At 39.4% G+C, this 26,995-nt stretch overlaps 1 protein-coding gene across 1 annotated transcript; it reads right to left on the bottom strand.

Moving 5' to 3' along the window:
* Window positions 1-770: 770 nt before the first annotated feature.
* Window positions 771-21,699, bottom strand: SULT6B1 (sulfotransferase family 6B member 1). The gene is made up of 7 exons (XM_045828625.1): window positions 21,513-21,699; window positions 20,388-20,500; window positions 17,891-17,980; window positions 9,412-9,538; window positions 5,716-5,810; window positions 2,720-2,876; window positions 771-901 (listed from the first exon to the last, which is right to left on the bottom strand). The coding sequence occupies exons 1-7, from the start codon at window positions 21,595-21,597 to the stop codon at window positions 771-773; spliced, it is 798 nt and encodes a 265-aa protein (XP_045684581.1). The 5' UTR covers window positions 21,598-21,699.
* Between the last annotated feature and the right edge of the window lie 5,296 nt (window positions 21,700-26,995).

Here is a 26,995-nt window from a genome sequence, read left to right as displayed (position 1 = left end):
GTGCCATTTTTGTCATACATTTTCTTCTATATACATTATAAGCCACAAAGTTCATTGTTACTATTTTCACTTTGAATAGGCAATGATCTTTTAAAGAGATTTAAAATAGCTCTTATATATACCCACATATTCACCATTTCTGGTGCTCTTTATTCCTTTGTGTAGATTAAAATTTCCATCTTATATCATGTTCCTTTTGCCTATACCCACTTTATCTAATATTTCTCTTTTTTTAAGGTTTTATTTATTTATTTGTTTGTTTATTTTAGAGAGGGGAAGGGAGGGAGAAGAGAGTGAGAGAAACATCAATGTGTGGTTGCCTCTTACACACCCCCTACTGGTGGCCTGGACTGCAAGCCAAGTGTGTGCCCTAGACTGTGAATCAAACCAGTGACCATTTGGTTCATAGGTCAGCACTCAATTCACTGAGCCACACCAGCCAGGGCTCTAATATTTCTTATAGTGCACATATGTTAGAGACTATTTCTCCCAGTTCTTTAGTATGTAAAAAGCCTTTATTTTATCTACATGTTTGATAGATTTTTACAAATCCTTTTTGTAGCTAACTGTCCTTGCCTCAAAAAGTGAATAAACTTAAGTTTTTGCTTAAAAACTTCAAATGTTATCATTATTGTTAAATTTGTATTATTTACCCCTACATGTTATTTACCTATGATTATTTGTTTATTTGACCAATTTATTATTTAATTATTCAAATTCAGTTATTATTAAGGAAAATAAAATACCCAGGCCTGAAGAAATGACCAGAATCAAGATTGGCAATATGACTCATACTTCAACTTTGCTCCTAGGGCAGTGCCTGCTAAGCACTCTCTGAATTTTTTATCCATTTCCTGGTTCTGAGTTTCACTGAACAGATGTTTCCAGTCACCAACTTCACCTACAACACAGAAAAAAAGCAGCAGACTCAGACACTTGTTAGAATATTTTTTCTTAAGTTTACCATGTTGAAGTGTAGTGCTTCACTTTGAAATGTGAAAACAGGCACATGGAAAATATAGTCTTAAAAAACTAATGTAATTCCTCTTATAAAATTAACCATATCCACTGGTGGGGGGGGGGGTTCCCCATCTGTGGTGTGGTTGGGGACATGCTTTCTTTATATCACTGAGCAGACCCTTGGGCTCAGTAATCTCCCGTCTCCAACTCTCTCCCCACACTCAGGACCTAAATGTCTGGTGTTTCTTCAGAGTCAGTTTATTCTTCTTTAAAGTCTTCTAAATACCTTAAATACTCCTTAAGGAGTATTTAAGTCCTCAGATCCTGAATATTTTGCAAAAAGTGATTATTTTTCCTGGGACTAGAATATGTTTTTCTTACTAGTTTTTCAATGTTAAAGGAAGTTACTTCTTCCTTTATCATCTTTTGATGATTTGGGTGGAAGTTATGAGTTCCTTGTTGCATAGCCATTGAAATTTATTCTTTCATAAAGGAGGGTTTAAAGACATGAGGAAATGCTTAGATATATGAAGGAAATAAAATAAAACACAACTGTTTACACATGCCATCAATTATATAAAGTATCACAGAATAAAGCTGGAAGAAATATGCCAAAAAGTTCAGCCTGCCTCTGGTGGGAGAAATGTGGATACTTTTTAATGCTTTTTCACATGTTTCAGTGCTTTCTGAATTTTCTACAAGAAATAGTAGTAAAAATCTTGTTATTGCATTATTTATGTTAAGCTTTTTCTATTCGATATGGTATTTGATTAACAATGTATAGAAAAGTTGCATTTTCCCCTCTTTAAAGCCATAAGACTAGGCATAAAAATCAGGGCTAAAGTCAGGACTCAAACCAAAGTCAGAGTTACAATCCATGTTCCATTCACAGTGGATTTTAAAAGTAGGTTTGTATTTGACAAAGTGTATAGAGTTAGTCAAACAAACTTAGGTTCAAGTCCTGACTCCATCATTTATTAGCTTTGTGACAATGGACAAATTAATATTTCTGAGCATGCTGCCCACTTTGTAAAATTAAGGATTCAATATCTTTTTTTGCTATAAAATTTAAGCCCAGCAAGCGCCAAACACATGAATAGATGCCTAATAATCAATAGCTGTTGTGATGTGTGCTGCCTCTAAATCGCATTATACTTTCATTACATAGGCAATAAAATAAACTGGCAATCCCTAAACTATGCCATCATAAATTTCCACAGGGCATTGGAATGCTACAGTGAAATTTACTAAAATCATCAGTGCTGGGGACAGCTAGTTGCCTATCCAATATCATTTTCTTTTTCTTCCTCATTTACAAAACCCTAATTTTAATTGGGTTTTGTGTCCACCTTTCGAAAATCACATTTCCCAGCCAAGGGCGCAGTGAGAGGTGGCCAGGGGATATAAGAAGTCACAGATTGAGGCTTCCAGCGATGCTCTTAAAAGGGGTCTCACTCAGGTGACACACAGGATTCTGTCTCTTGCCTTTCCCTTTTTATTTTAATGAAACAATCCTCTAATGTTAACATAATGGTGGAGCCCTAGCTGCTCCCTTGTCATCAGAAGGTGACAAGCAGAAAGGTAAAGGAACTTAGTATTCTAAAAGATATTACAAGCTGCCAGTTCCGGCCCTAAACTGTGGCCAGACTTACTGTTGAGGGAGAGAAAAAGAAAAACCGGTCATATTTAAGGAAGAGTATATGAATGGCCTTGTTTACAGGCCAATTGACAGATGTCCTAGAAACCAACGCAGCTTCACCTTTGCGGAACAGGAACGGGCCGACAGCCCCGTGTGTCTGCTGGGACTGGGCTCGCATGGCCTGGAAGGTGCTCTGAGCAGCAACAGTGTGAATCTGCTCCCCAGTGAGAGAGAATCCAAAGAACTCAGCGATGTGCTCTATTCCAGCAGCCAGATTCTGAAAACAAAATTTTAAAAGATAACTTTCTTTCAGTGTCAATTGTGCCATAAGCAAAGATGGATTTCTTAGACAGAATGGATTTATTAAGCCTATTTAATTCATCTGTTTATCTCTCTACTCAGATTTACTTTGATATCTATCTCTGTATAAATAGTTGAGATGTCCTTAGAAGATATTCTATATTAATGCTACCTTATAGTTTAAATTTATAATTCTTTCAAACTACTTAGGATATAAATAATGACATTAAACATTAATTAAGAGGTTAGCATTTTATCTAAGATGATAGTCATTTTTTTAAAAAAGCATCAGTCTAATATAGCTGAGAAAATCAATGTATTCATATATGCTCATTTGAATTCTCTTTTCTTCTGAATCCTATTTATAGCTAATGTTTAATGTCATCAAGGAAGTATGATATTTAGAATAATAAATAGAAAGGATTTTTAAATTTATCTTGTCTAAATACCCTTGTAAATCATGAACCTCACCCTTACCCCCCAACAGTATCCCTGACAGGGGAGATGCATTAAATTTCTTAAACTATATTCTACAAAACACTCATATACCTCACTCAGGATGGTTATAGATGTTTCATAAAAAAAGAAAAGAAGGGTGAATGGTTGAGGTCAAATAAGCCTGGAATCCTTTGGGTTAAACAGAGGTAAGACTTTTTTTCCCCCTACAGAGTCTCTCAGTCTTTAATATGCAAAATGCGATGTGAATCTCCCAAAGGAGTGGGCTATCTAATACAGCAGTTCCGAAATCAGTCTCAACAAGCGACTTTCCTCCAACCCCCAAGAAAGAATTATTAATAGCTGGGGCAACACCAGCATTCTATGGAGGACAAGCTTCAGAAACATAACTCTAGACTAGACGGAGAAGAGACGAAATAGCTATGTTCTTCCATGTTATATAAATGCATCCCGTAAACCGAAGAGTTAGAGTGTATTATACTTTCCTTTTATGAGACAGGAGAGACGTGTGTTAAAAACACAATTCAGTTAGAGGGCATTTGAGCCTTTGACACTCTCCCTTCCCATTAACACACTTTCTTCACTGGGGGTCCGGGCTCTGGTTACCTCCTGCCTCATTAGGCACTCCTGCTTAGTCTCCTTTGCTGATTCCTCCTCTTCGCCCCCAACTCTTTTCGTTGGAGGGCTCCTGGGCACAGTTCTCATTCTCCTTCCCTTCTCTATCCGCATACTTACATGCATAGGTAGGTAATCTCACGGCTGTAAATGCTGTCTGTGTGTCAGTGATTCACAAATATCTGTAGCCCAGAGCTCTTACCTTCAAGAGTTTTATGCCCAACTGCCTACTAGATCTCTCCATTTTGGTGACTGGTGACTAACATGCATCTCAAACACAGCAAACCCGAAAATAAACCCCAAGTTGTCCCCACAATCCTACTTCACCTGCCATCTCCTACTCAGATGATGGTAATTCAATCCTTCCAGTAAGCTAGGCCAATAATATCGGAGTTCACCTTGATTCCTCTTTTTCTCTCACTACTCTTATCCCCATTGAATGCAGCAGCAAATCCTGCTGGGTCTTCCTCCAATATATACCCGGAATGCAACCACTTTCCATCACCTCCACTGCTTCTTCTGGTCCGAGCCACCGTCTTCCCTTGGCTGGCGCCACCTCACAGCTTCCCCAGCACTATCCTGGCCCCTCCCCAGTCTGATCTCACATACCAGCCAAGATGATCCTATTGAAAACACAGCAGCTCCTATCACTGCTCTTCTTGAATCCTACAGCGGCTTTCCATTTTACTCAGAGCAGAGGCCAAAGTGAGGTCAGAGTTCTGTCATAACATTCCTCATACTCCACCCAGCGTGGGTGGTGATCTCATGGGTTACTCTCCCCTTACCTCCCTCCTGTCCCTTACTCATACAGAACTCCCCCTCAGGACCTTTACTTCAGTCATTCTCTCTACCTGTACTTGTGCCAGGTACCCATTTGGCTCATTCCCTCACTTCCTTCAGATCTCTCCTTAAATCGCATCCCCTCCATGACGCTTCCCGGACCATCCTATATTATACTGGGGTTTGTCCAGCATCCTAATCTCCCACCCCCAGGCATTTCCAGTTTTTCTTAATCAGCTACACCATTTTTTTTCTCCTCACATATTATATACATTTTCATTGTTATTGTGTTTATTATTTATCGCCCTGTCTTCTTTCCTTCCCCCATGAGAATGTGAGCTTCTCTGAAGCAGTGAACTTTGTCTGGTCTTACTGGTATAACACCAGGACTTAGAACACTGCGGAGCAATCAGTCACTAAATGGTTGTGAATAAACAATTACAAATGACATGGAAAAATCAATTCACAGCCAAATGCGTGTTCAATTAAATCTCAGTTAAGACCTACCTATTGTTTTTCATATTTCCAATTTGGACCATGTATGATAAAAGGAAAATAAAGCAGAAACTGTTGGTAATACATTGCTAAGCATTATTTATTTCTGTTAAATAATCAACCTAAGCACTTATGCATTGTTTGGTTTTTTTCCCCTAGCACTATATCATATATACAAAACATTCTGTTTTTCTAGCAGAAGTAAGGCCTGCTTGAGTGTGGTTGGTAGGGCAATAATATGGGTATAATCATTAATAGCTTTAACTTGAACATTTCATCTAAAATGTCATATGGTGTGCTTGAGTGTGATATTGTTATGTTACAGAATTACATGCTTATGATTCTGTAATAAAAAAGGGGCATTATTTGTGCTGGACCCTGTATGTATTCATACAAGAAGACATTATAAGTGCTCTGTGTTGTAGTTCATAATTAATTTTGTTATAGAATATCAATAATTGTAATCTTACCTCTTTCAAGTCTTCATATAATATAAACTTAACATTTTCATCATCAAAATGTTTGTTCCAATTAATTGCAAAATCAAAATAGCTTCCCCAAGAAACTGAAAACACAAGAAAAAAATTCTTAAGGAATTCTAAATAACTGAGGTTAAAATGATAGATGGTTAATACATGCTCTAAAATATGTGCTCTCTATATATGAGTGAGCTCAAACAACATGTTTGTAAGTTATTACAAATCCATGCTCCACAGGAAGTGGCACAAGCCGGTCCTGTTGTTAGATTTGTATTAATTTTATCTTCACAAATAATAACACAACTAAGCAAGCTGTACAATGGTTTGATAACAACTATAGACATTCATGAATATTTAGGTGAATAAAATAATTCAGAAATAGTGAAGGATACATGAAAATTGACAGAGATAATGCCAGAAAGAAATGATGAGACAGATATTATCTAGGCCCGTATTATCCAATGGAACTTTAATGTAAGCCACACTTCTAATTAAATTTTTTTTATTTTTTCCCAACCTTAAAATGTTTTGGTAGCCACATTAAGAAAAGCAAAAAAGAAACATATGGAATTGATATTAATATTTTCTTTTATTTAACCTAATGTACCCCAAAATATTACTTCAGCATGTAATCCACATAAAAATTATTAATGAATCATAACACATTGTTTTTGTATTTTAAGTCTTAAAAGCTAGTGATTGTTTTGCACTATAGAGAATTTTAATTTGAATGCTAAGTTTTTACCTGAATCACTTGATATGTTTTCAGACTTCACAAAACTTATATTTGGAAAAGTAGATTCATACATTCAACTTGTACCAAACTTACTTTAAAAGTTTCCAGTAAATGCATTGAGTAGTTTTTAAACCTAAATTTAAATTAATTAAAATAGAATAAAATTTTAAAAATTAACTTCTCAGTTGTGTCACCTTTCAAGAGCTCAGTTCCCACATGAGACTAGCGGCTGCCATACTGGACAGTGTGGAGTTAGACATGGATCGGCTGCGCCGCTTACTAACTGCGTGACTTCAAGCAACTCCCTAGACCTTCGTGCCTTACTTTCCTCATCTGTAGAGTGGTGTCTGGTGTGTGAGGTTTAAATGAATTCACACATGTCAAATGCCTAATCAATAGTATGCACCAATTCAATAAATTTGGGCTATTATTAATTCATTAATAGTAATAATAATCTCATAATTACTGTAGTTATCATCCTTATCATGAAGCCCTTACTTTCAGCCAGGCAGTTTCTATATGATTTATTTGTTGTGGCAAATACAGTAAGTTTCTTACCCTTTATCCAATACACTCCCTTATTTGTTGCTAACCAAACCCCTTTCGTGACTCCCTTAGAAGAACTGTGATTGGTGACACAATGGTCTGGCCAGTGAGACACAAGCAGGGGCCACGGATTGAGGGTCTGCTGGAAAGCAATTGCTGTTTTGGTGAGCGTTCTTCATGATCTGAAGGTGATGGTTAGAGAGACAGTAGCCAACTTGAGAGTACAGTGTGAAAAGCAACAGTGTGAGTCCAAGGGAGTGTCAGAGGTTCTGGCCTTCCTCGCTGGGCTGCTGAACCAGTTGCCTACCTTCAGACTTCTTGTTAGGTGAGAAAAAGAAAATCCGATGTGTTTAGTCCACTGTGGTCAGGATTTCTGCTCTTCTAAATGTAGTATTAATTGACATGCATATACTTTACACTTCAATCTTTAGAGCAATCCAATGAGACAGGTACAATTTTTATGCCCATTTTGTTAATGGGGAAATTGAGAGAGAGTGTAAGTAACCACTTTAAGGCCACACAAGTAGTAAGTTATGGGTACTGTACATGTCAAAGACAGTCTGACACTAGACCTTGTGTGGCCAAACAAAATCTATGCTGCCATACCTCTAGTAGGTCAGATACTCTTATGTGTACTTTACAAGTAAGAAAAACCAAAGTTCGGAGAGATCAAAAGCATTCCTCAAAATCCCCCAGGCAAGGAGTGTTTTGAATCTGAGTTTCAGTTCTAGCTCTGCTTTTTAATAGCTGCTTGACCTTTCTTTTTTCTTTTTCTTTTTTACTTTTTTATCGGTGTGACCTTTCTATGCCTCTATTTCTTTCTTCATAAAATGGGGATAGTAACAGTATTATATTTATAGGGTCTGATGAGAATTAGAGTTAAACAGTGTGTGCTAGGGAAAACATGTCGTGCCTGGCATGTAGTAACTGCTCAGTAAGCAGTAGCTATTTTATTTTGTATAATATTAAATACTAATATATAACAATTAGTGGTAGACCCCAGATCCAGGCCTTCTCATTCCAACCTTACATGTTTACGAGTGCATTCAGCTGCCTCCTTAAGTTGAATTTATCAAATTCACAAGGCAGAAATTCCATCCAGGTTATCACCATCATATCTAATTATTGTCCATCAAATAATTAGGTCAAAGGATGGATAAGCCAACAAAGGTTCCCTAAAACAGATTATCCAAATGATGAGGTTTCTCGTGGTTGGATGTTCTCTTGTGTTACTAAGGGGACAATGTTTCAGACTTGCCCCGACTCCATCCTGTCTCAGTGAGTGGTTACTAGACAAACCAGAGTTTTCTTAGTGTTGCTTCCTAAGCACCTTCTGTGCATTTTCCTTTTACTCCCACATCCAAGTCCCAATATTTCATCTTTTCTAAGGAGCCAATTGGTACCCCATGTCACTGCCGTGCTCATCACCTTTAAAAGTGGTCCTCTTAGAGGGCCCTAGCAACGACTTCTCCACTAGGCTCACCTGGCATTAATTCTACCTTCCACACTGCAAAGACTCAACAGAGCCCCCACTAAAAGGAGGCATTTATTCATCTGTGGCCACTGTACCCACGGAAGTAGAGTCGCTGCCACTTACAAGCAGTGGGACCATTGGCAGGCAAGTGATTTGACTTTTTGATGCATTTTTTCATTTGTGCAATGGAGCCAATACTGCCTTACTCATAGGTTGTTATGGTCTTAAATGAAATCATGAATATATAACACCTAGTTTAAAACTTGGAGCATTAGTAGGCACTTCAGAATTGTAGTTATCAACAACCAGAAGTAAAATATCAAGGTGATCTAACAAAAATTTATTTCTTTTCTGGCAAACAAATATTGTGGTTACTCAGTATTATGGTTATATATAGTTTTTATCACTGTGTTAGAGAATTAAGAGAAATGAACTAGAAATGTTTTTCTGTATGACTCTGTTAGAAGCCTTTGTCCCACATCTGAATGGCCACTCAATACTCATAGTCAATATATAAATTGTCTAAATCACTTTTAAAAATAGTAATGTAGCCCTGGCTGGTGTGACTCAGTGGATTGAGTGTGGGCCTGAGAACCAAAGGGTCGCTGGTTCGATTCCCAGTCAAGGCACATGTCTGGGTTGTGGGCCAGGTCCCCCATTGGGGGCATGAGAGGCAATCACACATTGATGTTTCTCTCCCTCCCTTCCTCTCTCTCTAGAAATAAATAAATAAAATCTTAAAAAAAGAAAAAGAGTAATGTATTGTTTGATGCACAGACTAGTGGTGCTATAAAACTTCATTGAAAAGTTATTTTTGATTCCTGGATCCATCTTAATCTCCTTTCTTTCTTTACCCTAAAACACATCTGAATTTTCACATTTATGTGGTCATCTGTCAAAGTAAGAAGAATTCTTTCACCAACAGCCATACCTTGTCCTTGCATGAACTGTCTGAAGAATTCATCCCAAGAGCCATAGCTTGGAATATCAGGGACATCATTGTGGAAATGGAAAAAAGATACTGCCGTATCTTTAGGGTTTCGGAATATCACCAACATCTAGGGAGATAAAACTAAGTTAATCAATTTAGAACAAAGTTTTGAACTTTGGAAAAGTGAATGGGTGAGCAATATCATGCATCCTCTTGTAGGCTGCATAGTTTTTTAACACATAGAGAAAGAATGATGGTAAGAAACCAAGGAATAGGAGGTGATAGTGAGGGAAGTCTGGAGAGAGGGGAGAAAGAAGAAAAGAAAGAACTAGTGTTATAGGAGAGGACTTCTGATCATGAGTTTGGACAGTGAAGAGGCATACGTAGGAGATGTACAAAAGGAATGAGGGCGACCTCACAAGCCCATGGTCTGAAAGGTTAAACCCCTAAACAAAGTAAAAAATGCAAAATAATATTAAGGACAATTAAGATAAAGTTTAAGTTTGGCGGGAGAAGGTCAAAGAATGGCAGGCCCACTCTCTGCGATGGGTGATGTAGATGCAGCAGAACCTCTGACTTCCTACCTTAAACCTATCTTCTCTGATGAGGAGTGAATTTATTCTTTGGAGTGAAAAGTGTGAAATACACATTGTAAAGAGAAAAGTGGAACCCAAGCAAACCGAAAGATTACAGGAGAACTTCCGGCCACTCCAAGTGGATTTAGTTAGGCCTTCTATCCTGGCAAATTCTACGTCAAGAACCGAGGGAACTGAAGAATACAGTACTGAGTGCTGTGGATGGTCACTGAGGAATCTGAGATGACGCACAGCACGTCAGGAGACTGGAAGCTGGCAGGTGTCTTTTCAGATTCAGACAGGAGGTAGGCATGGATCTGCAAAGCACAGATTTGTGAGCCTGACTTCCATTTGGAGGAAGTTTTCTAGAATTGACTGAAGTGGATAATCTGGGGCCGCAGAAAAGAGGAAGAAGTAACCACCGGCAGCAATATGGGTTCTCGAAAGAACAAGTCACTGCCAACACCAAGTTTTTCTTAGAAATACTCATAGTTTCTAAACTAGTTTCTAGTTTATTTTCATAGTTTCTAGTAAATTTGTTGCTAATTATTTCTCCTATAAAATGGAAGTTGTGAGCTGAAAGAAGCAATTAGGCATATAAAACTCATGTGCAAAGGAGATAAATAACTAAGGTAAACATGCTAGAGATTTTTTTATGACATTTCCACTGTCCCAATAAGGCCATCATTTTAATGAGCGACTCAGGTAAATATAGAAGCTGTATTTATCAAACTTGTAGATGACATGAAGCCGAGAGGGAATCAGGATCTCAAAACACCTTGTCAGTCTAAAGAAATGAACTAACGCTAACAGGGTACAACTGAATGCAGATAAGCAGGCTGGGGTCTACGTCTTTCACTTAGATCTGCAACGCACCCCTGCCCCTGAATCCAGATAGAGCAGATTTTTGTCCTTGAGGGTGTTATATTTGGGGCTTTGACTACCACTTATTGGTTGCCTCAGCTTGTAGCAGTTGTCATAGATTTGAACAGCGAGCGCCAGCTGCAGTGTGGACAAGCCCACGGCACCAACCACTGCCCTTGGCTGCCTCTCTTTTCTTGCCCTTCTATTCTTGCGACAGTGAAACTGTTTCACACCAAATCCAAATGTTTTCTAAATTACTTTAGCTCTGTTTCTTATGCAATAATTAGAGGCAAAAGCATCACCTAGATTGGTGATTATATTTAGCTACATTAAACTGGAGAGATTATATGTTAGAGTGATATTTGGGATTTGGGAGATTCTCAATAGAAAGACTTTAACAGAGCTGTCCAAAGCCGGTGTGAGCGATAGAGGGGCTCACCACTCACGGTCCAGACAGCCACTTAGTGGAATTCGAACCCTTCACGGGGACTGGAGTGGACAACCTTTAAGGTATTTTCCAATTCAGAGCTGCTAGAATCCTATGCCCTGGCCACAAGGCACTAATTCTAAGCCTCCACTTCCCTAGTGATTTCTTTCCTCCTCCATTATTTCCCCTCCTTCCTCTTACCATTGTAGTTATCTTAGCTGTTTTCCTCCTTCTACTTTCTTTGCTATTATTGCACTATCCTCTCTGTCTTATTTATGGCACTCAAGAATTTAAATCCCAGATTCAGAAGTTGGCAGCCAAGTAGGTCCACTTGCTCTTGCACCCAACCCGGACGCTTAGCTGATTTTCAAAAACCAAAGTGAACTGTCAACGGAGTCTTAGCTGATATGAAGTTTGGAAGCCAATGAGTACAGATGATGCTTCAAAACTGCATGAAGGAGGTTTTATAGATGGATGGGAAAAGTCCCTGGGAGTGGCACCTGCATCTGAGGAGAGCCTGGTCAGAGACAGCAGCCTAGGGACTCCCTCCCCTCCCAGCGGGAGGAGTCACCAGGCCTGGAATGGGAGCGACTTGGATACATAAAGTGGTGGGGAGAACCAGGCAACACATACACACAGCTAGCAACACACCCATAGCAGTGGCGGGAGAATACCTGAGAGTGAGCGAGATACTGTCTGCACCTGGTTCTGGTGGAGGAGGAGAAGGGCCAGTGGGGCTGCAGGAGCGCACAGAGAGACTTTTTTTTTTCAAAGGGCAGCCGAGTCAACATGGACAGGGACCCCTGCAGGCAGCTGCCAGGCTAACAAGGGAGGATATCGGGTGTGATTTGCTCCCACTCAGTACAACTGGGCAGATTGATCAAAGGTGCAAAGCGAGGTGGTGTCTGGGACCCAGCGCGGTGCAGCGCTGCAGAGTGGAGAGTGCGGGCCACAGCATACTGTGAGGACAGTGGGCTGGGAACTGTGCGCCTGAGGTTATTTGAGAACAGACTGGGCCCCCTTTGCGGGGGGGGGGGACCTCCAGCAAGGGAAGGTGGAGCCCAGCCCCCACCTCCTGCAAGAGCAGGGGAAGACCTGCAAAACTGGCTCAGCAGGCCTCACAACTCTGCAGGGGGCATTTCCAAAAGAGTGAGACAGCAAGCCAAATGCCTAAAAGGGCCCATTTTGAGGGACTCACATGGGGACAAAAAACACTGCGTTCTAGGGCCTATTTCACTGTGGCCATCACAGCAGGGAGTTCAGAGAGTGTGCCGCAAAGGGCAGCAAGGTGGATTCAGGGCGCCGCCCAGCCTGGGCTGGCACACAGAGGTGCCCTCTACACCAAGCAGGAGAGAGCTGACACACTTACACAGATTGTCCCCTACCCTGTGAAACGGACAATATGTAATCAGAAACTATACATTATTGGAAATAAACTGGGAAAGACTAAAAAGGGAGGTATAGGGGCAGGAGTACCCACCCACAGTTTTCCTAGAAGATGGAACAGTACCTCGCAGGGGAGACTCAGAGGCCTCAGCCTCTCCATCGCAACAGAAGCTCCCTCTAGAGGCAGGTGAAGAAGAAACAGGTGGTGTTGCTGGAAGTTGGATGACCCACCCCAGGACCTTGAGCAGATAAAAAACCAGGGACGGATCCAGAGAGATGTCAGAAGGCAAACACGAACAGCTGAGATGAACTTCACCTCACTTTTCCTCAGAACTTGTGTTTTCCTTCTTCTTTTTTTCTTTTCACGCAGCCTTTTAATATTGGGAAATAAATATCCTCACCTTGGGGGAGGATATCATGGTTATTGCTGTAATGGTATTCCTATTTGTTCACTATTTGTTTGCACTTCAAATCCCATTGGCTACTCTCCCCCTTGTCTTACTCCATTTTGCCTTACCTCTGCCTTTGATCAGTTGAGTTAGGGATTTTTTTTTTCCTTTCTTAGCCTGGGTTCTATTCCTTCCTCTTATTAGTATTTCTGCCCCATCCTCTCAAAATCATTTTTATTTACTGTAGAGATCTCATGTTCACTTTCATCTTTTGTATAATATTCTTATCCCTTTCCACCTTTATTAATCTTTGCTCATCTGTCACTGTTGTTGGCCCTGCTGTGGTTTTTTTTGCAGTTTTGTTCCCATTGGTTCAATGCCTTTTTATTTGCTTCAAACCTCGTAGTATACTCTTCCCTTCTCGTACTCTATTTTTGCCATCACCATGCCCTGTTTCACTTACATTTTAAATTTTATTCTCTGCTTTTCTTTGCCTGGTTTCTGTTCCCTACTCTTCCTATTTCTCTCCCCTCTTCCCACTCAAAATCATTTCCCCCCTTTTAGCATCCCATATCCTCTCTTTCCTACTTTATAATATTCTAAATCTCAACTTTTATTAATCTTTGCTCAATTGTTGTTGATATTGCTGATGTGGTAGGGGGTTTTTGTTGTTGTTGGCATGGGTTCAGCATTCTGGCAATATTGCTTTGTTAACCAGCACAATATACACAATGTACAACAACATACAAGATGTGGCAGGAGGTGCGACTACCAGTCAGCCAGCTGGAGAGGGGAACCCACCAATGAATGAGCCACCAACAGGAGAGCCCACACAAACTGAATAAAGGGTGACCCTAGAGCATCCAGATCAGGAGTTCAGGGAGGCTGCACCATTAAGGCCCACAGAACTCCTGCCACAGAAGTACATCCCACAAACACAGGCAGGCAAAGCAGAGCATCCTGAGATGCAGAAATAAACAGAAAGAGCCACCTAAAATGGGGAGATAAAGAATGAACCCCCAACTGAAAAGAATGGTGGAATCCACAGAAAAAGAGCTAAATGAAATTGAGGCAAGCAATTTATCAGATTTAGAATTCAAAAAAATGGTTATAAGGATAGTCAAGGAACTCAGTGATAACTACAAGGAACTGAGTGGGAACTATGACAGCATGAAAAAGGACATAGAAACTACAAACAAGAACCAGGGAGAAATGAAGGATACAATATCTGAAATGAATAATACACCAGAAGGAATTAACAACAGGCTGGATGAAACAGAGAACCAAATCAGTGAGCCGAAAGACAAGGTAGAAAGAAATACCCAGGCAGAGCAACAAAAGGAAACCAAAAAGACTCAAAAAGAATGAGGATAGTTTAAGGGAACTTCAGGACAACATGAAATGTAACAACATTTGCATCTTAGGAATATCAGAAGGAAAAGTTGCAAATAAACAGCTTAACCCTACATCAACAAGAACTAGAGGAAAACAACAAACAAAGCCCAGAGTGAGTAGAAGGAAAGACATAATCAAGATCAGAGCAGAATTAAATGGCATAGAGACTAAAAGAACAATTCAAGGGATCAATAAATTCAGGAGATGGTTCTTTGAAAAGATAAACAAAATCAACAAATCTTTAACTAGACTCATCAAGAAAAAAAAGAGAGGGCCCAAATAATTAAGGTCAGAAACAAAAGAGGAGAAATTGCAATCGATACCAGAGAAATACAAAGGATTGTCAGAAACTATTACAAACAACTATGTGCCAAGAAGTGTGACAACCTGGATGAAATAGACAAGTTTCTAGAAACATATAATCTTCCAAAACAGAATCAAGAAGAAGCAGAAAGCCTGAATAGACAAATAACAACTAGTGAAATTGAAGCAGTAATCAAAAAACTCCCAGCACACAAAAGCCCTGGACTGGATGGCTACACAGGACAATTTTACAATACATTTAGGGAAGAGCTAACTCCTATCCTTCTCAAACTATTCCAGAAAATTCAAGAAGAGGGAAGACTCCGGAACACTTTTTATGAGACCAGCATCATCCTAATTCCAAAACCAGGTAAAGACACAACAAAGAAGGAAAACTACAGGCCAATATCTCTGGTGAACATAGATGCTAAAATCCTCAACAAAATATTGGCAAACTGGATCCAGCAATACATTAAAAAGATCATACTCCATGACCAAGTGGGATTCACCCCAGGAATGCAAGGATGGTACAATATTTGCAAATCAATAAATGTAATAAACATAAACAAAATGAAAGACAAAAATTACATGATCATATCAATAGATGCTGAAAAAGCATTTGATAAGGTACAACACCCATTTATGATAGAAACACTCAACAAAGTGGGAGTAGAGGGAGCATTCCTCAACAAAGTAAAGTCCATGTACAAGAAACCTATAGCCAAAATCATACTCAATGGACAAAAACTAAAAGCTTTATCTCAGGCACAAGACAAGGTGTCTGCTTTCACCACCTCTATTCAACACAGTATTGGAAGTTCTAGCCACAATGAACAGACAAGAAATAGAAATAAAAGTCATCCAAATTGAAAAGGAGGAAGTAAAACTGACATTGTTTGCAGGTGACATGACAGTGTACAGAGAAAACCCCATAGGCTCTACCAAAAAGCAACTCAACCTATTAAATGAATTTGGCAAAACAGCAGGATACAAAGTCAATATTCAGAAATCAAAGGCATTTTTGTACACCAACAATGAGATATCAGAAACAGAAACTAAAGGAAAAAATCCCATTTAATATAGGAATAAGAAAAATCAAGTACTTAGGAATAAACCTAACCACGGAAGTAAAAGACCAGTACTCAGAAAACTACACAACACTTTAGAAAGAAATTAAGGAAGACACAAATAAATGGAAGCATATACCATGTTCATGGACTGGGAGGATTAACATCATCATGTCCTTACTAACTAAAACAATTTATTGATTCAATGTAATACCTACCAAAATACCAATAATATATCTCACACATATAAAACAAATATTTCAAAAATTTATATGGAACTATAAATGACCCCAGATAACCTCAGCAATTTTGAGAAAGAAGAGCAAAGCAGGAAGAATCGTAATACCTGGTATCAAACTATACTAAAAGGCCACTGTAATCAAAGCAGTCTGGTACTGGCATAAGAACAAACGAAAGGATCAGTGGAACAGAATAAAGAGCTCAGAAATAAATCCATGTCTCTATGGTCAATTAATATTTGACAGAGTGGGCTGGAGCATAAAATGGAGTAAAGATAGCTCCTTCAATAAATGGTGTTGGGATGCAAAAAAAAAAAAGAAACTAGATCATCAACTTACACCATATATCAAAAAAAACTCAAGATGAATAAAAGACTGACATGTAAGTCTTGACACCATAAAAGTCGAAGAGGACAACATAGGCAGTAAAATGTCAAATATCCCACACAGCAATATTTTTGCCAACATATGTCCTAGGGCAAGGGCTATAAAGGAAAGAATAAACAAATGGTACTACCTCAAATTAAAAAGCTTCTGCATGGCTAAAGAAAAGGGAATCCTGATTCACTGTTGGTGGGAATGCAGACTGGTGCAGCCACTGTGGAAAACAGTATGGAATTTCCTCAAAAAACTAAAGATGGAACTGGGTTTGATCCAGTGATCCCATTGCTGGGATTATACCCTAAGAATCCTGAAACACCAATTCAAAAGAACCTGTGCATCCCAATGTTCATAGCAGCATTATTTACAATAGCCAAGTGCTGAAAACAGCCTAAGTGCCCATCAGTAAATGAGTGGATCAAAAAACCATGGTGCATTTACACAATTGAACACTATGCAGCATAGAGAAAGAAGGAGCTCCTACTCTTTGTGACAGCATGGATGGAGCTGGAGAGCATCATGCTAAGTGAAATAAGCCAGGCAGTGAAAGACAAATACCATATGATCTCTCCTATAAGTGGGACCTAGTGAACAAAGCAAAAAAATGAGCAAAATGGAACCAGAGACATGGAAATAAGGAACAAACTGACAGTGATCAAAGGGATGGGGGAGAGGGATAACAGGGGAGAGAAGGGGAAGAGTCTAGTCAAGGAACATGTATAAAGGACCCATGGACATGGACAGCAGGGTGGGGACTGCCTAAGGGAGCTGCGGGGAGGGTGGGACAGTGTAGAACAGCGGAGAAAATTGGGACAACTATAACTGAACAACAACAACAAAAAGAATCTAAATCCTTATTTTGATTAATTCTCATTTTTGCTCTTGAGACAGAGAAAAGAGGCACCCTGAAATAAGGAAATAGGAAGAGACCAGGTGAAAACAAAAATAATTGGGTAAAAACTAATAATTGTAAGAATAGATCAGTAATATTTAATAAAATAAGATTTTTAAACAACTAAGAATAGCCAAAGTACCTACAATTATTTATGCATGACATGAAACTTGCTATTACATGTGAAAATCTGAAATGACATAATATCAGACTTTAGATAAATAGTGCTTGCTCACCAGATAGAACCAAAGGAATAATTTTAGCTCATTTTCCTAGGTTGTATTCTTTTGTTAACTGCTAAATGTCCCAGAGCTGAAATCTCTTCACTATAAAACAGATTTTAAAATATGTATGTTTTATATCATAGTTGATTATTCTACTTATGTGAATGTTACTACAACAGATATATCTGAAGAAAGAAACAACCAAAGAACTACTCACATCTCACACTTCATTTATTAAAATTCTATGATGAGTAGCAAACTCATCATATAGTTCAGAAAGCCAATCACTTTACATTAAAAACTTCAAACTGAAATACCACTAGGAAAGGACACTCACCTTGGCTTTATTCTTGATGATGGACCCAGGTAATTTGTCATAATGGAGATGAGTTGCCAAAATCCTTGGTGATGGGAACTGTTTCATTCTCTTAAAAATATATACAATAAGTTGAAAGCATGTGTGTGAGTGTCTATGTGTTTATAGTAAATTACTCCTAAGTTTAGTATATGAATGGTAGTGGTTTTGTTTTGGGTTTTTTTTTTTTAGATTTTATTTATTTTTAGAGAGAGGGGAAGAGAGGAAGAAAAGAGAGGGAAAGAAACATCAATGAGTGGTTGCCTTTCACACCCCTACCTCCACTGCAGACCTGGCCTGCAGCCCAGGCACGTGCCCTGACTAGGAATCAAACCAGTGACCCTTTGGTTTGCAAGCCAGCACTTAATCCACTGAGCCACACCAACCAGGGCTGAATGGTAGCTTTAAGCATTACTATTGCTGTGTCTTCTCCTCTTCCTCCTCAAATTTTTTAATTTCTATTTCCTTTGTGGGTATGAGGAATGGAGAATCATAAATGAATAGTTAGAATTTTCTTTTTGAACTTCCTTGTTGGATACTGCTTATCATTTTTTGGTCATTTAAAAAAAATTTACCTTTTCCCACAATCATACCAAATATTTTGTTCAAGAAAGCTCATAATGTGCAATCTACCTTTTCAATTAATTTGGATCTCTTCTACATTCAAGGTCTTTAACAAAAATATTCAAGTCTTTTCATAGCTCCTTTGAATCCGTTTTAAACATCTAGATCTATTTCATTTTACAAACAAAACTCCATTCAATTAAATAGTCCAAAAGAACCTGAACATGCAGTCACTTAAATATCTGAGAAATAATTTATGAGAGAAATTCTTGTCAGTAGAAGGACTCAGTGATTGATTCTTTTTCTTTTTTTATTTTTTTGTAAGATACTTCTACTGATGATTTTACTTATTTTTTTATTTTATTTTTCAATTGCAGTTTACATTTAATACTACTTTGTATTCATTTCAGGTGTACAGCACAGTGGGTAGACGATTATGTCCTTTACAAAATGATCTACCGAGAATTTAAAAAATGAGTTGTAACCTGTTTAATCTGCCAGGGTTCAGGGTTTTATCTTGATATCGGATCTTTATTATATGTTATATGGCGGGAAGGGGGAACGTATCAAATATTCATTTCCATGCTTGTAGGCTAGGTTACTCACTGCTTGGTCATATAATTTCAAGTGATAAAATGATATTCTGATATTTATAGTCAATTGCTTTGTAAAAACGTAGTGGAGATTTCAACTTAAGCAAGGAGGCAAAAAATGAGGTTTTAAAAATTAAAACAATTTAAATCAATGATATGGGTCCAATTGGTGATTAGAAGTCATACCACTTAGTTTACATAAAATTGCACTTTTTAGATTTGGATGTACTTCTATATTCATTCACAGTAATCCTCTCAGGTAGACATGGTAACCCCCATTTTAGAGATTAACAATAGCTTTGAGGTTTTAAGCCCTTTGTGAAAAATCACACAGGTGGTAATTTTCAGATTAAGTGATAGAGTCCTTTTTCCACAAACTGCATGGCCAAAAACCACACAAAGACATATGAGAAACAGTAAAGTTCCTAAAAGGATTAGAAAAATATCCAAGGGGAAATGAGAGTTAATTGTAACAAAACTAGATAAACATATACTGTAAGCAATGTAAAGACTAGATATAGCTACATCTCATTTAAGAAAATACATGTACTTTAGAAAAGTTTTTTGGAAAGTGAACTTTTATGTAGAGTTCTTCCTCTCACTTCCATTTTAAAGCAAAAGGTATATTGCATAGAAAAGTATCTGTGTTGTTAGGTATGATGAAATTACAAAAATACAAAAAATGTTTTTAAAACGACCTGGAGAAAAAAATATAGACACTTCTGATAAACTGCAGATATTCCAAACCCAAATACTGTGCTGAGTTAACACATTTTCCAGGAACCCTGGAACTGCAACCTTTGTCTCACTCACCTTACAGAGCATTTTAATGTTAATTTAGACGATTTTAAAGTCTTCCTTTTTACTAAAGCTTTCTTTCTCTCTTTCTCTTTCTTCCCCCTCTCTTTCTTTCTTTCTTTCTTTCTTTCTTTCTTTCTTTCTTTCTTTCTTTCTTTCTTTTTTTCTTTCTCTCTTTCTCTCTTTCTCTTTTTTTCTTCTTTTGTTTTAAATAAGCTGGCTATACTGTGTAGAGGTTAAGAACTCAAATCAGGAAACTTGGGTTCAAATCTTAGCCCTGCCTTTTATACCCCCCATGACCTTGGGCAAGTCTCTAACAGTTTTCCCTTTGTAAAATGGTGATAAGATTATTCCGTAATAAAATGAAACAATCCCTGAAAAGTGTTGGGGATAGGATAAGCACACAATTAGTTGCAATAATTATTAGTATTATACTTTCTGAACACAAAACTCAAAGATACCCAAACCAGAAGAAATCTCTCTTTAATAATTTGCTATAAATTTAAAGGCTATTTTGTACTAACCTGATATTTTTCTGGGTTCCCACATTCAAGAACTGGGAATTCTGGATATTCATACTTTTTTTTAGAATCAGCAAATATTAACTCACTAATAATGTGAAGAATCCAATTTGAACCTATAAGAAAAATCAGGCATACAAAGCTCATTAAGGAGTCTTGATATAGTAAAGGCATGTTACTTTAGCAAATGCATCATAAAAATTAAAGTCTGCCACCATTTCCTGATGTGTGCAGTTGGCTCTTCTATGTCTGAAGTAACCCGGGCTGTGCAAAGAAACAAAGGTTTGTGGAAAACACTATTTACTCACATTAATATAAATTAAACTTATTTCTCAGATTTCTCCTTTAACAAGAGATAGTACTTCTTTCTGAATCTAGAATATGTTCTTTAAAGAAAAATGTTATGCTGTGGCAATAACTGTTCAATGTACATCACATGTTATTTTACATTAATGAATATTTTCAATAGGAGGATATAACTTTGCTCTTATAAAAACCCAGCATCAGTGAAGGGAAAGCGAAATATTAAATGAAGTTGGCTTTAGTAAACACTTAGAGATAAAGTAATGGTTTAAAAAATCAAAAGTTGATGGTATGAAATTGGATAATTTATATTCTTAATATTTTACCCTCCATCGATGATCAATGATTGTAAGACTGGTTTGAGAAACTGGAGGGCTGGTGTTTTATCCTGAAAAAGTAACTGATTACATGGAAATCATATAAATTATGGGTGTAGCTGTGCTTTTTCTTCAGTGCAAAATCAAGATGAAAAATCGCTACTACTCTCAGTGCTCCATGGCAACTGGACCCCCCTGCGTCCTGTTTCTGTTCGCCAGCCCCTCCGAGCATCTGTCTCCTCCCACCCCGGCCCGGCCCAGCGCAGCCGCCTCGGCCCCGTCACACAGGCGTCCTTCCTCAGACCCCGGTCTGTGAAGGGTCTGTGAATCTAGCAGGTGTAGTTGGTGACTCTACAACCTGCAGTCTCACCCACCTTGGCCATCCTCCTCACCAGCTCCTGGCTAGCTTCCAGCAGAGATGAACTAACTGCCTTCCTGCCCGTTTTGCCTTGCACCCTGCCCAACCTACTCACTACGTAAAAGTGGCCTTGTAGAAAGAGTTATTTACCGCACTTTGGGTAAGATGCGAGTACTATGTCATCGCTTCGGGCTTCAAAGGCATCCAAGGCTTGGAACGTTTCTGAGGTGCACATAGTGACTGGGTAAGGAATCCCCTGGTAGGTGAAAAGCAAGCGAGAAAGTGCAGTTTCTTTGGATTTTTCCAGAGCTTCATCAATGTAGTCAATAAACTTGGACTTATCAGTGGCCATGCTGGCTCCCTGCTAATGAACCTGCTCTGTAGGAGCAGTGGTAGCTTTTAATAGAGCTTCTCAGGAGGTGGAATAAAGTGCTCCTCCCGTTCAGATGAGGAGGAAGTCACTTAATTCCCATGCAACCCCCCACCCCCAGCCTTTGTGAATACCCACCTCTAACAAAACACAAACCACAGGTGCAAAACAGGCTGAGGATCAGGGAATATTACCCCAAGGGTAGATTATATTACCACTATAGGCAACCCTCCCTGTGAAAGTAAGAATGGAATCTGTTAATAGACAATAATAGATATTAAATATGGAACAAATAGTTATTTGATTGAATCAGGCATACAATATTCGTATTTGCAAAAAGCAATTCATGGAATGAAACCTCAGGTGTCTTCAGTTGATAGCTTTGCACACTCATCCTTCATGGCGTGACAAGACAGTAATGGGGTGGAAGAGAGTCCATGATTTGGGGGCAATTCTAGACACCAGGCTCCAATTTGTCATTTACTGGCTCAGTAAATTTAGAAATCTGAAGACCTGAGTTCGAATCTTGACTCTACCATTTGCTAGTTGTGTTATTCTGAGCTCATAATACACATGCAAGGACCAAGTGAAATGGGGCTAATGACAGCTGCTCCTCCTGACCTATTTAACAGTAGACTTGTGTGGTTCATAGAAGGGAGATGTTTTATCAAGGGGAATGAATGCACTGGTACTGCTGTGCTCCGAGCTCCTTCCCAGCCGGTCAAAATTTCTAGAGTGAGAAGCTCACTCTCTGCTATCCAGCTTTTCCCCAGCAGTCTCTTTTCCTTTCAGGGGTGTCCAACCTTTTGGCATCTCTGGACCACACTGGCAGAAGAGTTGTCTTGGGCCACACATTAAATACAAAAACACTGAGAAAAACTAATGAGCAAATAAATAAATAAATAAATAATACATATTTTAAGTAAATTTACGATTTTGTGTTGAGCCACATTCATAGCCATCCTGGGCCACAGGCGGCCCATAGGCCGCATGGTGGATACCTCTGAAAGTTTAGATGAATTGAACTGTAGTCTTACCTCCTTTGCAGCTTGGTACGGCCCTGGGACGAGTGGGAGTTGAGCAGAGATAATGCATGCAATTCCTTGGCCATGTCCTTAACACAGGAAGTTGATTGTTCTCTAATTCTTCTCTTTCCCCTTTCTCACATCTGCAGGACAGACAGATGCTAGCCAGCCAGATTTGCAAATTCAGAGAAAAACAGCCTTCCAGGGGGCGATAGACCAAGATAGAAGAAACTTGGCTCACTGGGCAACCTGATGAAATAAAGCCACTCTGCAAATAAACTACCTCCTTCTCAACAGTATTTGAAAGAACACAATCGTCTACCATGTAGGACCCACTGAATTTTTAGTGTCTTTGTTACAGTAATTTAGCCTATATCCTAATTACATTTTCTGGGTCAAAATGTACTCTTTGTCCTCTTCTTAACTCAAGTGTCTTTGAACATACCCTTGTATGTTGAGTTTTCTTCTTTCTCTACCATTCTCTTCTCCACATCATTCTTCTTATTCTTCTTCCAGTTTTATCCCCTCTAACTCCAGGAACATATATTTTTTAAAAGCTATATTTACTTTTCTCTAACTAATGCTTAAAACTTAAGAAATTAATTCCTAGGCTAAAAAGAAGTTAACTCCTAGTTATGCATAGTTACTTAGCTGCTATAGCTACTCATGTATCGGTTAAAATAACAGCTAATATCATTTAATAATAGCTTACAAAAATGGATCACTTGTATGTACCAGACACCCTGCCAGGCTGGTAAGATTACATAGATGATCGAATGTAACTTCATATTCATAACAGCCCTATGAATGAAACCAGTGTTACTAGTGTTACCATTGCCCAGATAGGTTCATTGGAGTTTTATGGAGCTGAGTCGAGTTAGCTATTGAAGGAGCTGGGCTTGGAAGGCAGGCTGAGTTTCCTGGGGAAAAGGCAATTGCAGCAAGATCCTTCTTAGAGGTCCCAGGTTTAGTAGCACCACTGCATTCTTGGCACTTCTTCATCTGCTACAAGAAACAAGGCCACGGGACTTTTCCAGGAAAAACAAAACAGAAAAACAACTCTTACCTTCTGAGGAGAGACATTTTTTTGTGACCCCAAGGGAAAGAAATTTCCTGGATTCTAGAACACTTTATTTAATAATAGCATTTTGAGAAATCACTGTGTCAAATGTACACAGATTGTAAGATGCATTCCAATTCCAGAAATGGAAATATATACATCATGGAATTGAGGAAACGTTATATTGTCACTGAAAGTATCTTACTGGGGCATTGGTGGATGTGGGAGGGCAACTTTTAATCTCCATTTTGAGAAGAAAGGAATAAGTATCTGGGTTTTGTTAAAGTTGTGACTATTTTATTATTATTATTATTATTATTATTATTATTATTCTATTATTTTAGAGAGAGGGGGAAGGGAGGGAGAAAGAGAGGGAGAGAAACATTGATGTGAGAGAGAAATATTGATAGGTTGCCTTTCATACATGCCCCGATCGGGAACCGAACCCACAACCCAGGCATGTGCCCTGACCAGGAATCAAACCAGTGACTTTGCTCTTTGCAGGATGATGTCCAACCAACCGAGTCACACTGATCAGTGCATGATTTTTTTTTAAGATTGTAAAAAGGTACAATTAGAATGTGTGAGTGTCTAACTATTTTTCAATTTTGATGCAGCACTTCCCCTTCGAGGTCTTGTTACCTTACATAATAAGAAGATGCTATTCACTGGAGGCGGGAGGGTTGTGTATTTCAGAATTTCCTTGCCCCCAAAGAAAGTGGGGTAGGACTGGTCTCTCTGCCAAGCTGCTTAGTGGGATTGTACCTTCCATTATAAAGAGTCTTTTCCTGGGGAAGGTAGAATTTAAGACATTAATCCAAACGTTGTTATTGTCCTTTCTCTGGCATTTAGTGGGTAAAACATTAAAAAAGACAGCGTGACTGGATCCTGTTCTGACACTAATGCCTGTAATTATAGGAGGATTCAGGGGCTGTTTTGAATTGTAATATGAGCTCTAATTCTTGTTTGTCTCCCTCAGCTCAGGGCAACCTGTCAACCTTGTAATTCCATATACTCAGCTCTAATGGTCTGGGATGCACGAGGGGAGGAAACAGCCACATGAATGATAGCGAAACACCTAGACTGCACGACGCATTTGCACTGGTGTGCAGTTGAGTGCAGGTGGGCCTCATGCTCTGTGAAATCCCAGCTTGCTGTTCAGCTCCTGGGTCCATTCAGATCCGGGGTAAGTGGCGGTGGACCTCTCAGACAGCGCTGGCCTGGCTTGGCTCATGGCCTTGGTGGCAACAGCATAGGAGGCTTATTTAAAGCATTTTCTTCGGGATTAAAAAGATCATTCCTACTTACCTCCTTTCTGTTATTTTCTAGGCTATCAACTAAGAAAGAGAGAGAGAGAGAATAGGTGAAGAAAAGGAAAAAAAAGGTCTAGGGAGATTGAAATCAAGTCTGATTAGTAAACCGGGAATCAAGTAGCACGTGGCTCCGGTGTGCCCACTGGCCCAAGGTGGGTTTTTAGGGGCAGGGAAACGGGCCCCTTCGATTCTGTCTTCCTGTCTGTGTAGCAGGGTACCCTTTCATAGACTTGTGCTTTCTGCCTCTGTTTTAGCAAAGGAAGTTCAGGACTGAAATTTACCTTGGACTCCTGTAGGGAGGGAGAAGGGTGTATCCTCTTTGTAGATAGGGCGTTTATTAAACTGGCTCCCCTCTTCAGAAGTTGAATACCAGGAAGGCAGGATGGAGTCCAGGACATAGTGGATGCTGGACACATTCAGGATCTAAGGTCGTTTGTCTAGTAACACGTTGGCCTTCTGGATTGAAGGCAATGGAGAACCCTTCCACTCCAGTGCTGGCAGCTGGCTGCACAAGGCTCCTGTCCCCACTTCCCTGCCTTGGGGACAGTGTCCCTAGCAGCTGTAATGCTCCACTTCTCTTTGTGTCCTGTGGCCATCTAAGGGAAACCTGGGCCATTCCAAGATCCTGGGCTCTCTTGTCTGTAGGTGCCATTTGGCACCCAGCGTCAATGGGTCATCTACACAAATCTAGACTAATCTCTGCAGCTTCATGTCAGGTAATTAAATGAGCTTTACCTTGGGGATCCCAGCCAAGTTAGCTAGCTGCTCTCTCTCCAAGCTGACAGTGAGAGAATGGACAGCAAACATCCTAGGTAGTGTTAACGTGGGGTCACTGCGGCCCTTGCACCTGTGACCACTACAGAAGACTGGGACTTAGGCCAGCTTCTGCGCCTGGGGTGTGATGCAGTAAGGAGAATTTCCTGTTGACCATCTGCTTCCCTCTGCCAGAGTTAGCAAATCAGGATCTGACTGGGAAAGCACAGCCCTCAAAGGACACTTTTGGGAAGGGTACTGGAGACTTGGAGGAGGATCGACTAGACTTCCCAATGGAGGAGCATGAGCATTTGCCTCTGGGGTTGGAGCTGGAGCAGGTTAGTTACCCCTCACCCCAATTATGTGCAGGCATAGCCCTCTTACCTGCTACTTGTGCGTTTCTCCACTCGACACTTGTGAGAATCGGTTGCACTTTGAAAATCTGCTGCCAGTCTCTCCCACCTGCCCCCCAAACCCTCTGCCCTCTACCCCAATTCACTGATCAAAGATTGAATCAACTTGACCGGAGTCTCCACTAGAGTCTAAACATTTCCGGCCCTAAACCTTGTGGCCAAATGATCCTTACCTCAAAACATGTTTGTGAAATCTATAGTGAGGTCCAGGATGTGTAAGAAATGAACATGAGGATGTCAAGTTTTGTGTGATACTGGGAAACTCCCACTCCAATTAAAAACCTCCCTTAAGTTACTTTATATACATGCCCCAGTGGAAGTGACTGAGTTTCTGTGGAATCATTTCCATCCTTGTTATCAAGTTGTTTTTTTTCTTCAGTCTGAACCATTTCAAAGACCTTTTCATCTTGTTTTGTCATCCTGGTCCCTTTAATGCCAATGCCCTGGCATTTCACACTGAAGCAGGGCCTGGCATCGAGTAATATCATGTCACTTAAATATACAATATATATTTTAAACAAATTGTTGAAGTGATAGCAGTTGCTTTTAAAATGAGAAATATTTATTGTGGGTGAATCTCTGAATGGGAATGAATATCTAAAGACTGAAGATGTCCTGGCTGTGGAGGAGAGGGGAACCTCAGCAGAACAGGCGATGACTCACAGTTCTGAAAAAGTTTGAGAAAAATGGGTTATAGCA

This window comes from Phyllostomus hastatus, unplaced genomic scaffold, assembly GCF_019186645.2.
Source record: "Phyllostomus hastatus isolate PE091 unplaced genomic scaffold, TTU_PhHast_1.1 phas_scaffold_78, whole genome shotgun sequence".
Taxonomy (NCBI): Eukaryota; Metazoa; Chordata; class Mammalia; order Chiroptera; family Phyllostomidae; genus Phyllostomus; species Phyllostomus hastatus.
This window is presented reverse-complemented; position numbering and strand designations above follow the sequence as displayed.